Source organism: Polyodon spathula, chromosome 13, assembly GCF_017654505.1.
Source record: "Polyodon spathula isolate WHYD16114869_AA chromosome 13, ASM1765450v1, whole genome shotgun sequence".
In the NCBI taxonomy this organism is placed as follows: Eukaryota; Metazoa; Chordata; class Actinopteri; order Acipenseriformes; family Polyodontidae; genus Polyodon; species Polyodon spathula.
The window spans coordinates 14,941,402-14,958,248 of NC_054546.1; the positions used below are offsets into that span (position 1 = coordinate 14,941,402).

At 33.9% G+C, this 16,847-nt stretch overlaps 1 protein-coding gene across 1 annotated transcript in view; it reads left to right on the top strand.

Annotated features, from left to right (window-relative positions):
• The first annotated feature begins 2,156 nt into the window (after positions 1-2,156).
• LOC121325826 (AT-rich interactive domain-containing protein 5B-like) overlaps positions 2,157-16,847 on the top strand; it is an 80,219-nt gene continuing 65,528 nt past the window's right edge. The window contains exons 1-3 of the mRNA XM_041268912.1: positions 2,157-2,218; positions 2,571-2,825; positions 12,054-12,288. Of these exons, the coding sequence (XP_041124846.1) occupies positions 2,198-2,218; positions 2,571-2,825; positions 12,054-12,288 (511 nt within the window). The 5' untranslated portion in view covers positions 2,157-2,197. The remainder of the gene's footprint in view (positions 2,219-2,570; positions 2,826-12,053; positions 12,289-16,847) is intronic.

Consider the following 16,847-nt stretch of genomic DNA (forward strand, 5'->3'; position numbering starts at 1 on the left):
AAGTGCTGTGGCATAGTTTTCTAAGCCATATCTATAAGTCATTCCATTGACATTTCCTAATGTAAACACGTGTGTAGGTCATCCAGGAAACTGACTCCTGCTACAATATGCCCCAAAAGAGCGTTTATATATTGATGTGTGTATATTAAAAAAAATGCTACATTAATTTAAAAAAAACAAAAACAAAAACAAACAAACAAACAAAAAACAAACAAACATTGGTGAGTAAAAATAATGAAACTCTGTTGTATCATTGTTGGTCTAATGTGACTTGGTGTTGTTATAAAGCAGCTTTAGTTTTTTTTTTTTTTTTTTAACATGCTGTACTTTGGTTCTTTGTCTTACTTATTTCCTGTTGTTAAGCCAAAATCAATTCCTTTATAACATTTGAGTCACAATCGCTCTATAAACACACCAGCTCTTGCCCCACCCCTCTACTTCCCTTGTCCTGTCTAAATATAATTAATGACAGTGCAGGGTTTTCAATATATCTAGGGGATTTTCAAATGTAATATGACACTCTCGACGGTTTCTCTGTAAAGAAACGTAGTTGTGCAATTTGCGACAATGTATACTCCTCGATCCCGAATTCAATATACCTTCTCATAAATACTCTAATTGTGCTTGCTTTGCACTCAGCTGTCCTCGTAACTTCAAATCCAATATTGCATAAGGTATAAAAATAGTTGGTTTATAAATGCGGCATCCTGCAATTTATGTTTGAACTTCCATATTTGTAAAACACTGTTTGACTTTTCAGTTTACGAAAAAAAATCCTGCCTCGTGGCTAATAGTAGCCAAACGCAAGAACGTCGTTATGAATAAGAAAACATACAATTGAAATGCATTTGAAGCCTGGGACGCATTGCCTTTGTAATGTTACTTTGTTTGCTATCATCAATATTGATCGCTGTTCTTCTGTGCCTTGTTCTGTTGTTGTACTGTACAAGTTTCTACTAGCTATTTGCATAATCTCGTTTGCAAAACGGTACATTGCCCGAAGGCTTGAGAACAATAAACATGCATTTAGATAGCATTGTTATCTCGGTATTTTAATATTCATTGATATTCCTGGCTCATACACGTTCGCAAATTATTTATGCTTTATAGTTACAAAAGACCTTATATGAATTACGTTTTGTGTGTGTTTAAAAAAAAAAAAAAAAAACAAAAAAACTACAATTATGCGCAAAAAAAAAGGCGAACCCCCCCCCCCCCCCCCCCCCCCCCCCCCCGACCCTAATATCAAAGCGACAAATCAGATGAATACGTCATTTCTATTTATTTTTCAAACGCAGTCTATATCTAGAGACATTTCTTGATCTATTACTCTCGTTAAATATTCATAAGAACCACACCACAGCAATAGGTCCGGTAGAGCCTGCTTCCTTTTATATTTCTGCTGATTCCCGATTTTTGAGACAAATCTACGTGTATAGAGGCCTATTAATATTTATAGATGTATATGCAAATATCGTGCTAGTTATTGACGCGCTGTATTAATATATATATACTCTCAATAACATATTCTGTTAGACCCAAAATAACAGCGTAGTTAGCGAAAAGCTCATAATATCTTATAACATCTATCTCAAAAACTATCTTAAAACTACCACAACAAAAGTCACAATCTAATCTAATACATGCAATCGAAAAAAAAAAAAAAAAAAAGAGCGCCCCTCACTCCGCAGGAAATGTTATTTCTATATTACACATACAGTGTAACTACAGGTCCTGGCAGAAACATATACAGATATTCATACATTTGAATGCACCAAAGTTGCAAAAATGCAATAATTATTAATGATTTTCAAGCAACAAATTCTACAAATGTAATTCTTACTATGAAATGCGAAAGGTAGAGTTTTCCCAATCATGGTTGTTTTTAAAAGACAGGTTGTTTCAATGTGTGCAAAGTGTGCATTGGCGCTTTCTTTGCTATTTGGTATTTAATTAACACGATTTGGAAATTAACCGGTGTGATTTTGACACAATTTAAAACATAAGCAATTTAAAAAATATTAGGCAGTAATTCCGGACATTTTAGATCGCCTGGTTTTGGAAGGTTAAGATTTCATATTGAGAGTTTGGCGGATTTTATGTGAGTATGCGTTTTCTCCTTTCAGGACCTTTAACAACCCATTCAAGCCAACAAGTTTGGAGAGAATGTTGAGTTTAATCAATTCAGAACGTCGAGATGGAGCCCAACTCACTCAAGGTATTATTATTATCTCTCCTTATATATATATATATATATATATATATATATATATATATATATATATATATATATATATATATATGTATGTGTGTGTGTGTGTGTGTGTGTGTGTATATGTTTACATTTTACTAACCTTTTCTTAAATGTACCACTTCTGAATACATAACTATTCATTTTGAACCCCTGAAATAAATAGTGTAAACTTTTTATACAAAAAAAAACTTTACATGTTTTTTTTTTTTTTTTTTAATCTTAACAGCTCAGTTTCAATGTTGATTTTTATTTATTTATTTATTGATAATAACGATAATAAAATAATAATTTTGTTTAATCATTTTTATTTCCGTAGTGGGTAGGCTCAGCTTGTGGATTGCACGGATCATACATTTTCTACAAGGCTTTTAAATTTCACCTTGAAGGCAGACCAAGAATTTTGTCCCTTGGCGATTTTTTCTTTGTAAGATGTAAGCCTGAGGATCCTATTTGCATAGCAGAACTACAGCTGCTATGGGAGGAAAGAACGACCAAGCAACTTTTATCCAGCTCCAAACTTTATTTTCTCCCAGAAGATATCCCACAAGGAAGAACTGCCATTCATGGAGAGGTGAACATAATCTTTTATATTATCTATATATTGTTGATTATGTCTATAAAAAAGCCGGAGTATGAATGGAATATGACCTGGCTGTATCGTCTCGTAGTTGTCGTACAGGCTATTTTATTTACAGTGACGCACAACAAGAAGCACGTAGCATTTCTTTTCATTATTGTAACACTACTCTGCTTATGCTGCTGAAGACATATTTTATCTTACTCACAGAGCCCATGTTTTCAAACAATGGCAAATGTAATTACAGTGCAGAGTGTTTTTAAACTAATTATATTCATAATGCAGTACACTGCTTGTTTGAATGAATCGCATTCCGTTCAAAGAGTGGAAAAATAAACACATCTATTTGTTTGTTGTCTTATCTATTTCTGTAGTGTATATTGTCATATTTAATATCTTATATGTAAAATAGGGCGGAAATTACGACATGGAGGCGTTGTGAGATAAGACGCTATTGAGCTGGCAAAGTACGTGTGCAAATAATGTAATGTGATAAATAACAGGTAAGTAATAATAATAATAGTAATTAAAAAAAAACAACAAAAAAAAAAAAACTTGCTAGATCTGCACGGGCGAGGTGTAACTAGCACAAACACGTTTCTGAGTGAGCAAAACATTCACTCATAATCCATAAAATATGATCTGTCAGTTTCAATTTACAGACCGAATGTATTTACCATGCAAAAACATCAGGGCAGTAATGATATAGCCACACTGCCAAGAAATAATGTATGCGGACATTTCCCTATACACGTTTAACTGCTTTCAGCGACTAGTACTGTATGTTGTAATTGATTAATGCTACAGAAAGCCGGTAATGCGAGCAGATGCGTTGCCTTTAAGGAGCAAGAGTGACATTTTATGAAGGTTATTATGTCAGCGCGTCTCGTATTGTAGGTTGTGATTACTGAATTAGTATCAGTGCGTTTTAGAATATGATTAGCTGACAATGAATATGTTAGGTGGACATATATTTCTAATGACTTTAATAATATATATTTTTATATCTAAATGTAATTTGGCACACTTATAAAACCTTTTTTTTTCTGTTATGAGAATATCAAAATACGTTTAGTAGCTCGTAATCATACCGATTTATGAGTTCCAGTATACATAGGCGGTAGGTCGTGACAAAAAGATGTCTGTCATTTACATTTGTGAGGTCGTAAACGGTCCAATGTCAGGTAATTTTAAAGAAAACAGCTCTTGTCTCCTGATTTAAAAAAAAAAAAAAATTGTACACTCACACCCCCCCCCCCCCCCCCCCTCCCCCCCACCCCCCCCCTTGTTTGCTAGTAACAAACGTCATTTGTACAGCTTTTCATAACAGGCAACAGGTTTCTCCAGCACCTTCCCTACAATATCGTATTATACCAGCGAGATATGTGTTTATGCTTCCATTAGTATACGGAGCAATAAGATATTGCTTTTAGCCCTACTGTCTGCCCGCCGTCATTTAACAGTAAAAACAGTGTAACCATTATATGTCTGACGAGAGTAAACGAGAGTTTTGCTCTCAAATCCAAGCTAGGGAGGGAGATTGGAGAGTAGACGAAACCTCTCATCGCTTTTAAGCGCCCCCCTCCCCGCCCCCACCCACCACACAAATGTAAGTACTGTTCTGCATATTATTTTCGTTTCTAATTTATCACGTTTACATGAATGCAGAACTGGAAGAAAAAAAAAAAAAACGTGACAAGGACAATGCTTGGTATATACTTGGTATGTCGTTAATCTAACTAGGGGTTGGGAATCAATATAGTACAGTTTTTGTTATTGTGATTTTTACTTTTTTTTTTTTTTACATTGGAAGAATTATATATTGTCAATGTACAGCCATTTAAGACTTTTCTATATGCGATTTCATTGTTCACGTTTCAAAATATTGTTTATGTATGTATAAATATATAGGAATACAATTTCTTATTGAGTGCAGTACAGTAGAAACTGATATAATATATTGTTACATAAAAATAATTGAACAGTATAGCTAATCTTGTTGTGATGCCACTGCCATCTGATACAAACAGAAAAAAACATTTCAGAATCACAAATATCGTGATCATTTGCATATTGTGTAAATAGTGTACATTGATGGATTTTAACTGACATTTTCAGACTTACTAAAATCAACTGTATTTGAATGATAATGTCTAAATTGAAGCTCTCCTGTGGAAACACACAACCAACAGACACACAAGCTAGCAATCTGTAAAGTGCCAAAACTGAACAGAATTTGCATAAGCCTGTTCCAATAATGAATAGGCTTAAATGACAAAGTGTTGTGGGGGAGCATGCTGTTTACCTGCCTTCCCTGTTCATGTACTGCAGTGTGATCATTCCCTAGCAGGTCTCCTGTCTAAGTAGTAGGAGGACTTTCTTAAAAGAATGACCAATAATTGGGCAAAAACTGCTTATTGTAATCACAGGTTTATTGAATGAATAAATAGGTGCAGTACATATAACATGCACAGATTTTATTACTTGAAAAATGTACAGTACTACTACTTCTTATAGTACTTGTCTTCAAGGGCAAAGTGTTTTGTATTTATATATATATATATATATATATATATATATATATATATATATATATATATATATATATATATATATATATATATATTTACTTCTGTTAATTATTACCTTTTAGTTTATGTACTTTACCCAGCGTTTCCCTGAAATAGTGTATCTCTGCTAGCCTAGTAGTAGTGTGTAAATCAGGCAAACAACACACGCCTTTAATATGTAAATGCGTTGTGCAATAAACAGTTCTGATCATTGTGATAAAAGCAGGTAGTATCTTTCCAGATGCTTTCTGTTGTACGCCCCAGTGATGCAATTTCCCCTCTGGCCTGAGTTAGTCATTCATTAGTAGAATAGCACTTGCAGAAACAGCAACGAGTACTCAGTGATCCTGCACTGGCAGCTGGCCTGTTTGTATCTAACACCTAGAGCTTGAGCCTAGAGAGGGCAACATAACACTCTCATTAAGACATGTGCTGTTTTTACTGAGTTGAAGTGACTATCTTCCTTTTGAGCCAGTGCCTGCAACACTTTCTAACAATAAAGGACTGCCTAACTTTGAAAGGACATTAGTCTTATATACAGTATGTTCTACTCTGTCTAGGTTTCTTTGTAAATGTATGTAGGCATTGGGTTCACATAATTAAATATGTAGCCATTCCAGTGTGAATTAGTCTGTAAATTTATTATGCAGGCTATTATTTATTTGTTGATCCATATTAACAAAGCTTTACCTCTTAAAAAAAAAAAAAACTGTTGTTAGGGAAACCATTATTATAAAACTGTATTTAATTAATTAAAAAGAGGTAACAGGAGGTATGATTTTTGAATAGAACGTGTTGTTACCTTAAATGGTCATTTTATTTTATTGTGTTGCGCTTACTTACTAATTGAAATGGTAACAAGCTTCAAGTAGTTTTCTTAATTTGTTCAATCGTTTTCAACCTGCTTCGTCCAACACAATTACTATGCCTTTTGTTACTCAAATTGCCACTGGGTTCTTACATTTAAATACAAAACACCTTTCTTAGTACTGTAAGAATGTTTTACAGCTCTGTACAGTGTTTAAATATGAGGTAAGGAAGATAATCTTAAAGAATAAAGTGAAAATGGCAACTTGGAAAATACCAAGCTGTGCTACACATTTGGCCTCATTTTCAAAACTTGGCAAGTGGAGAGAATGATCTCACTTAATTCAATTCCAAAAGTAAAACTCTTCTGTGCTTTTACATTTAAATCGATTGCTCTGTTTTTCTCAGTTAAACTCCACTGTCGAAGTACATATAATTTGAATAGGCTTTTTGTTTTGTTTCAAAGCTTTATAAATGGAGAATTCACTATAGATTACAAAGTGTAGCAAATCAGGTCCTGTTACACGTTACTTGTTAATATTGTCTTTTGGGAAAAATATAATATTTGTAATTGTATTACATTATTGGTAAATGGTTGCTAATTTGATGTTACATGCATAGAAAGAGAATGTCCACATATAAATGACAGTAACTGCGATTGATGGAGCCTGCTAGTTTACATTTTTAATGAGCCGATAAATTATTTTTTGAATATGTTGTTCCAGATGCTGCCATTAAAATCACAGAAGTAGTTTTAAAGCCTTGAGCATTTCAAGTGTATCTGCATACTGAGTATATAATGTTTACCTGATAGATACAGCATTTGGTTATTATTATAAAGCCTTTTCTGGACAACTCTTTTCTTATATATATATGAAAAGAGGTCTTTTATTTAACATTCTGTAATAGAAGAAGCTAAAAAATGATATCGCAAGTCTACTGTAAGAGTTAATAATAGTAGTGCAGTATTCCATGTAAGATTTTGAAATGTCATATCTTTCAATTATGTCAGTTTTTCATTAAGTATATGTAAAACTACAAAGCATTATGCAATTGAATATGTTAACATAACATTATTCAGCAGGTTACATGTGACTATATGACGCAACAGGAGTTAATTCTATAGGGTGTTGCAAAACTTTTGGCCACAACTGTATACAGGCAATTACCGTACTGTAATGAAATCTTTGACATGTCATTATTTACTTATTTGTATTTTCAATTCCATCACATTAAGAGGGTTCAGCTTTCAACATGCAGTTGATTAATTTACCAGTGATAACAGTAAGCAGTTTATACTTTTTATTCAAATTCATACTGTGTACGCTAAATGCAGCTCGCCTGAAATACTCCAAAATAGAAAACTAAACCTACATAGTTTGTTTTTGTCTGTTAGAGGAATAGCACTTAAAAAAATAAAATAAAAATAAAAACCCCATATGCTTCTGATCGTGTTTGATATAATAACAGGATGCAGTATAATAAATAGACAGCATCTAATTATTTTCAGTGCTCAGTTATTATTTTGAATTGCAAAGCAGTATGGCTTGTGAGATAAACTATGGGCTTTATTTGTGATTGTTATTGCAGAGGCATTCTGTGGCAACACTCCAAGGATATTTCTTCTGCTTGGCAGTGGTCCATGTTTGTGTTTAAGGGTGCCTATGATATATATGTTTATAGTTTAGCTAGGTAACCTGCTTTTGTTTCCTGAGGTAATGATCTTTAACTGTGAAATTCCCAGTTCATGTTCAAACACACCACAAGGGAGACAATATGTTGAGTCTAAAGTTAGTGCATAAGTATCACATCAAAATAGGCTATGCACAGACCACCACATGACATGCCTATCAAACAATGGCAGGAGTGTGATTTAAAAAAATAACTGATGCATGACTGCTGACAGTTCTGTAATGACTATGAAAATTACCTACAAGCTGGTTTCTGTTTTTCAGTAATGCCCTGAAAATATTTTGGCTTCTCAACATTAAAATCAAACATGTTAATAAAGTTGTGAAACATATTTACTGTCAGTATCACTATGATTTTTTTTTTTTCCCAGCAACAGCTACTTTATGAGCCAAGTTTTGTGCCAAAATTAGGTATTTCCTGCACATTTTTTATCATCTTCTTTAACAGTTCTTGTAGATGGAATTACTGTAATAGCGCTCTGTAATTGGTTTGATGAATAACACAGTAGCAGCCAGGTTTTAGGGGGATGGAGGAGAGTGCAGCAAGCTTGCTCCCTGGCAGCTGAAACTACAGTTGGGGAATGTAAACAAACTGGAATGTAAACAAGGGTTCCATTCTACCTGATTTCACAGAAAGTCCAAAATAGAAACAAAAAAAAAAGGCTAAATAATGCTTTTTTTGTATGACGCCACTGGTGCATGGTTTAGCAATCTTCATGTTTAAATATATAGGCCTGCACTGACATACCAATAGCCAAGAAATACATTGTACATTTGCTCACGTGCTAAAGCAGCAATTCCTGTCCATTCCAGGTTTGATAGGTGTGAGCAATCGATTTGTTATCGAGGACCTGGTCAGGGATTTATTGTTCAATTTAACAGTTAAAGACGTGTGGAACAATTGGAAGTGATAAGACCCTGGATTAAATCAAAGTGATGGCACCTCTTTAGCCATTGTGAAATTATAGCACCACCATAAACTTTGATTATTGTATTTTGTATTTGTATTACCCTTGCCTCTTTAAATGTATCAAAAAATGCAGCTAATGACCTCAATAATTACCCTGCATTCCAGCGTATCATTAATAGCTTTATATAAAGTGTGGCTAATGAAATATTACATTCAGCCATAACCAGCTGAGAGTTGTTTTGCCTAAACAGTATGTTAAGGGAAATAATTAACACAAACACATGCTGTCCCAGTTGTTATCATTCAGTTTATTAAATGTATCCTTGAATTTAACATGGGGGATGGTGGCTAATTATAAGGCGCTAAACTTTTTAAGATAACTTATTTAAAGTTCAAAAAGGACTTCCTCTATTTCTGGAAGCACATTTTTCATGTTACCAGGTCAATAATTCAATAGACATGCAAGCAGGTGTACAAATCCTTTCTGACCTCGGGAATTCTTGCAGTGACCTTTGGAAGCAGTGGAGTGAAACAGTCTCAGCGTGCCAGTTTGTGGGATCGCTGCTTTATTGCAGGGCTTTAGCCAGGCTAATACTTCAGTTCTTCTTAATGTGCAAAATTAGGTCGCAGAATGTCCCTTATAACTCAACTGATAGCATTTGAACAATAATGAATGGAAACAATTGTCCCAGAATCTTTTGTGAACATCAATGACCCAAGAATCTAAACAAAAAAAAAAAGGAAAAACAAATAGAGTTGTTAATGTTGTTATTTTAAAAGAGCAATATCTAACGGAGCAAAACCAACAACTTTTAATAGAGCAGTACCATATGACAGAAGCTACACATTGGAAACTATTTAATATAGTAACATACAGGGTTAAACATGAAAAAGTGGTCTGATTTAAGTATCGGTTAGCAGTGTAGTATGTGAAATGAAAATTAATAATAGTACTAAAAGGGGTTAAGGCTATATATGTTTTCTTTCTTTCCTAGCATAATGTTCATTTGAAGCCACTTCCACGGGTAAAAAAGTTAGACTTTGAATCACTAGACAAAAGAAAAGGTGTTTCAGGTTTCAAAAACTGATGAATATTAATTTATTGAGTCCAGGTCACTTGTCTTAACTGTTTTGGAAGAATAAAGGGTTGGCATTAATTAAGCTTTATTTAACAAGTCTTTTATTTAAAAATCAATGAATTTTATGAACAGGAACTTTTCTTTTATTGGGGGTGTGTTTTGTTTTTCTATCTTATGATGTCACAGTTTAAGTCAGCTTTGTTTTTTTCAGGCAATCCTCTTTTTTTTTTAAGAGCAAGCAATGACAATACCTGTTTATCTTGGTGGATAATCATTGTAATTAGGATTTAGACAGGGAGGACTGTAGACTGTTAAAAGAGAACAACAGCTCACTAAATCAAAGAACAAGGTTTATAAGAGGGCTGATGGCCAAAAGGGGAATATTACTATGAAGGAACTACCATCGGGCATATTGAATAAATGGACTTGTCTTCTTTTTTTCCACGCGTATGGAACTCTTTAAACAACATCAGTCTTCAGTCTGTTGTAAGCATTATGAAATTTGATATGTACTAAAAGATGACACTGGTTACATGGAAATATTGAAGCAAATTAGGGAATATGCAAAATTGCGCAAGTGGATTTACATACATAGGATTTTATATACATGGGGAAAATACTGTAAGAATGTCTCAATAGACAAGTTAATTCCTGGAATTAGTAGTGCCATTAAAGATGAATCAACTTTATTATCACCGCCCCCAAAAAATAAGCCTTTTCTTTTAAATGTAGTTCAATTTTCCACTTCTGCCGTACATTTCTCGATATTAAAGAGGAGAAGTCTTATATTGAATATGTAATAATTGGAGGAAGTTGACTGAATTCTACATCACAGTTGTTTTTTTGGATTGCCTCCCTTTTAATTAAAAACACTGAGGAAAGAATGAGTGGGTGGGAAATGTGTAGTGACATACTTCAGTAATAAGTAATAGGGTGGTTTTTTGGTATGTCATTTATGTAAAGAATAATTCACTTTAATAGAGTCATTATTTTTCTTAAGTCACTTTTCAAATGCTTTTGATAATCTGTAAAAAAAAAAAAAAAAAACGATTTAGGAAAATGTGAATGTAGTACACAGCGAACTGCAGAATGAGAATTTTTGAAGGGCGAGGTTCGTAAACGCAGTCATAAATTACATTTTTTAAAATGCGTGCCGTTTCATTGATGTGTTGACATCGTTAGTTTGTATACCTTTGCATTCTCAGAGATAAAAGGATAAAAGGGGGAGAGAACAGTTATTAATAATCATTCATTTTTACACAATGCAATTAAGGTTAAAACAATTGCTGTGGTGTTTGCTAAACAGTAACTATTTGTTTTTATGTGTGTGAACACATAATAGCAATGCTCTGTTTTCCAACTAAATTGCTTCCCTTGGATTTCTTTGTGCTTTTGACCTATGAAGAAGCACAGGTCCTGCGTCTGGATATTTCACTAAAATTTTTTTGAATATTTTGGACATTTTAACCAAGTTAACTGCACAGAAGTCAAACCTTGTTTGCTTTCTAGTTTATTTACATTCCCTAAGAGGGACACCAGCATCCTTATTATTGCAATTTGCTCTAATGCTAATGTTACAACTAAGGTGCTCTTAAATAGACGCTTTGGCACTTCCACGGTTCTTACAGTTTTTAGACAGAAATGACTGTTGTAAGCTTGGGGTAAATACTTTGTAAATACGGCCCCCAACTGAACTAAATGGGCAGGTTCTTGTTCGTACCTGCAGCAGTAGGAGGTTATGCATGTTGCATAGAGAAACTAAACAAAAATGTAAAAAAAAAAAAAAATGTACATATAGATACTGTTCTAACATTTTATAGCTGACGTGGGCTTTTAAAATAACAAAAATAATGCAGTACTACTTCTTTAAATTTGTATCTTTTAAAGTGCTCCTTCCGGATAATGATATAATTGGCTCCCATTTTCCAGAAACATGTTCTTTATTGTCCTGTGGGCCATCAATCATTTCCTTATTACAACTCTCTGGGACTAAAATCAATCATGTCTTTCAAAATAAAAAAAAACAAGTTATGTGTCAACACCATTTATTGTCATTTTATGACACTGCAAGAATGTAGAAAGAATTTTAATGTCCCTCCAATACAAGTCCTGTTTTCTGTTTTAATATATATTTTTTTTTTTTTTGTCTCGCCTGTTTCTTGCAGGACGAGGTTATTGCAGTTTCAGAGAAAGTCATTGTAAAGTTGGACAACTTGGTGAAATGGGCCAGCTCAGATTTCTCCAACTGGAAGTGTGGTCTCCAAGCCATGCCTTTAAAGCCATCAGTCCAGAAGGAGCTGGGAATGAACGGACTGGGAGAGGCCTTGCAGAAATACAGGGAATCAACACTCAACAGTGGCCTCAACTTCAAAGACGTCTTGAAGGACAAGGCTGAACTGGGTGATTATTTTTGGCGGTTTTATTATTTTGAAGTTGTAAAATGAATGTGAGACTTGGAGAATGTTCTACAGCCATTTTTCTAGAGAAAGATTAGTTAAGAAAATTATTGTTGGAAGCTTACAGATGCTTCCTCTGTTTTCAAACAAACAGTCCCTTGAGAGAGGTCGGGGGTGGTAGCTTTTATGTGTAATAATATGTGTATGTAATATATATATATTATATATATATATATATAATATATATATTATATATATATATATGGTGTGTGTATGCAAAAATATTGGTACAGTAATGTTGTAGTTCACCAAGCGCTCATAATATGCGCAGTGTTTTGTCTTAGTTCCTGTTGGCTGTACTGTAGAGCAACTGACTAAACACATTTATCCACAGTAAACCACCCCTCCTGTAGCCACCCCTCCAAAAGAACCGATTCAGATAATATTACAGTTCAGCCTTTGTAGATAAGTTTACACAGAACTCATTTTAGACAGTGTGTCGGTTGTGTTTTCAAAATAATGAAACATCAAGGTCAATACAAGAGTTTAAAGGTGTATATTTTTACTACAGTTAAGGGTGCTGTTTAAAAACTGTGTTTCTACATCTCTGTGACATGCCACAGTTTTGCCGAGTCCTTCACAGTTCAATATAAAAGCTGCAGTGTAAGTTTTATTGGCTAATAAATATGTCATTTATGACTACATTTATATGCAGTAGATGTTTGGCTGGAGCCAAGAAAATGTTCTGCTGCAGGTAGATTTTTCGGTAATAACGAACAATTTGTGACTGTAATCAGTGGAAAAAATAAACTAGGGGCTACATTCTAAACTCTTTTTATTACCTAATTATCCACGTTTATTTATTTTTTTTAAATTTTGATTTTTTTTTTAAATTTTTTTGGGTACCAGTATGTTTTGTGCCATTGACCATTTAACAAAAACTCTCTGAATCTAGTCCTAGTTTGAGGACTTTTCTTCACAACTTGACCACTAACCGAGTCCCCTATAAAAATGTAGTTTGTGCATTAGGCCGGCTGTATACATTTCTGCATCTAGTTATAGAATTGATCTGATTTATTTTGTAACATGGAAGAGTATTCAAAGATATTTCTTTATATCATCAATTGGTTACGTAACATAATAGAACTTTGTCATTGGCCTTATTTCCTGTACATGCTTTGATCATGTTGAACAACATTATAATGAAATCATTGTGAACTTACACTGGATATTTATTACAAAACATGAATTGTATAAACAGCTCAAAGGCATTATATTCAATTCTTTATAAAGGTCACATTTGTCTTAATGTCAGGGTTCAACATTTTACTATTAAGTCTTCTTAACCACACACTAAAAATTAGTCCATACAATTTCCACCGTGTTTTCCCATATGATAAATCATTATATCCTTGGTTGCTGCCACTATTTGCATACTTTTGCGTTCAAACATTGGTCACCACAGTTCTTTTGAGTAGATTCCCATTAAGCAGATAGTGGGAATAATCAATACTGGACTGTTTTGTCATTTGAACATTACAGCTGCATACAGAATCCACAGCAAATAGAAAGTGTGTTAATGGATTTATTTATTGCCAGATTTGTAACCTTATTATTTATGTATGGAGCTGTTTTTTTGTGATGTTAATGAGTTGCTCTTCAATGACGGTATCTGCCCGTTGTGTATTGTCGGGAGACTAAATGCAGTTACTCAAAATGCCTCTGAATTTGCTGGGTAAGCTAAATATTCTGGCAGAGTACCAGAGGCCATCTCTAGCTTGAATTTGCTCTTCTTTGTTATTCAGAGAAAGAAAGGAATAATTCAGCAGTGCATTATGCTTGCAATTGTAGGCAAAAAAAACAGTGTAGTTGATGGAAATGAAATATTAATTACCATAAAAATTGTTTTATAGGTCGCACTTGCGTAAAAGTCGCCCCCTCCTTTTTGAGACATCAATTTTAGGAAAACACCTTTTTGGTTACAATGTATTTTTTAAATAAAGAAAGATACACAGGTTTAGTTTCGACATAACCCTTGTTTACAACATAAAAATGAGCAACCGTCCCACTCCCAAACACCACACGGTATATTATAATGACTCGAAAGTCAAATTAATACAGAAATCGCTAAGGAAGAGATGCCATTTAAATTATTAGACACTGTAAGATACTGTAATACAATGTTTTGGGGGCAATTATATTTTATAACATAATATCAAGTGTCTTTATAATAGTTTTTTAACCATATGTTAGTGGCTTCAAAAGGAAAGCAGTTTTGTAATTAATAGGAAATCCTAGCCTGTCTCAACAAACTAAAATGCTTTTGCCTCATACATGGTGTAAAGGTAAACCATATAGCCAGGGGTTAAAGTTTCACTGGATTACTGGTCTTTCGTTGCACTGCAGTCTCACACATCATTAATCAAGCAGAGAGAACCTTCATGTTCAGAAAAGCAACTTCTGCCAAAGTCCTGTGGGGAAATGTATCCGTATGTTGAAACTGGAGTAGACACAAAATATTTGAAGGGAACGCAATAATTGATTACCAAAGTGTAAGAAAAGAAGGGAAAAATAAAAAAGCCAGTCAAAACTGTTTGCTGGAGAATGTTTTACAATGATGAAGCATCCTCTGATCACTGTAACACATTCAAAGGACGAGGGTCTGTAAGATGAGAATTGTGCTTACAAGTGAGGGCTGAAAATGAAACATTTACTATAGGTTCTGTTTTACCTTGAATGGAACTATCACAGGGTAGATTGACACATTTTGTGTATATAAATGTCAGCAGAAACTACAGAATAATATTAACATAGCTGAATACTATGCAGCTGCTTTGGTATCTATATACATTGAAAATGACCAAACCTGAGTATTGTTTTTTGATCAGCTTACATACAATGGTTTACCCTTTAGAATGGGTGCCTTCCAAGTTTGAACCTGTTGAATTAAGAGTCTCCAGAACGGTTCTTGAAATTTTTGATGTTTTGCTTGTTGATTTGCTCAAATTATTAGAGCTGGAAAGAGCATTATTGTTTTAAAATCTTTAAAATGAACAAATATGTTTTATTTATTGAATGTAGGCCCTAGTGCATAACAAACCAGGTGGCAGGTATTGAAGTTTATAATAGTTTTGGCATACTAATGTATAGAAACTGTTTGACACATTTTCCGATACACAAACGTGGTCACTGTTGCCTCTTATGAATACATTTCAAGCATTGTTTTGTTTTAATATTTAAGTATTTGTTGCAACACATCTATTTTCATTAACGAGCAATGTTATCATTGCAATAATTGTTGTGTAGAACCTGCCCTATTACAATGAAATTATTTCTTTGCTTATTCCCCGTGTGTTAACACAGAACTCAGAGTTGGTGTGAGAATTGGAGAATTGGGAGTCAGTCAGCAACCTTAGTATTGACTACATAGCCCTTCAATCACCATGGGGTGAGAAATAGTAACATTGAGGCATTTGGTAGCACTATCTATGAAGTAGTGCCATTGATCAAACCTATTAGCTGGAGTATTTTCTTCTAATATTTTGATAAACTCGGACTAGGCTTAAAGGGGTACAACATAATTTCTGTACTGCTTATTTTGATTGAATAATTTTCTATAATAATTATTTACCAAGCTTAACTAACAGCCTTTTTCAACCACAGGGTCTGTTTCTGAAAAGACCCCCCAAGCTGAATTTCTGAAGTTTTTTTTAAATATGACCACTAGGGGTGTGTAACTGTAATTTGTGCCCCCTTTGCAATTATAGCAACTATTACCACTACATACCACTGGAGGTCATTTTTCCAATCGCTTTTAAAAGCTGACCCAGAGGTTGAGAAAGGAATTTTTGGCTGGAAATGTTAGTAAGCCTGGTGAATAATGATCTGAGCAGAAACCACAATAGAGATTACTAAAGAACACACATATTAGGATTTTAAACAGTTAAAAAATTAAATAAATATGTGTGATATGTGACTCCCATTTTCCTTCCACAGCAATCCTGGTTCACTTTTTTTCAGGTGTTACAGTTAGTAAGACTTCAGATACTGTAGGAAAATGTGTGGGTTCCAGAGGGGCCCTAATTAGATGTAATAGTGGGGGTGGTACTGTAGTGTTGTGGCAAGGCAAATTGGCTTCATCTAAGTTAACGAGTGGGGCAGTCTGAAAAGAGAAATGTTTTGTTATTCTTATGGAAATTCTAAAAAAAAGCCTTTGTTATCACTCCTTTAAACCTGTTGAAACCTGTAGCTTTAGACTTTCCATGCATCAGTTTCTTTGAAATGGTGATTAGATAGTGTTTGACATGGCATAAAGAACTGTATAAAAAAATATTAAACAGATACCCAAAGTGTCTGTTCTATTAGTCCTGGGTGAAATTTCATTCTCAAGTTTTTTTTTTTGTTTGTTTTTTTAGTGAGTTGAAGGCCAGTCTGGTTCTCATTAGTGAGGATAATGTTATAATGTCTATTTTTTTTTTTTTTTTTTTTAGTCATATGGAAAACTTCTTGCACACAAAGAATGAAGTATGTTTATAGGAGGCTGTCGTTTTTGCATGTTGGAAC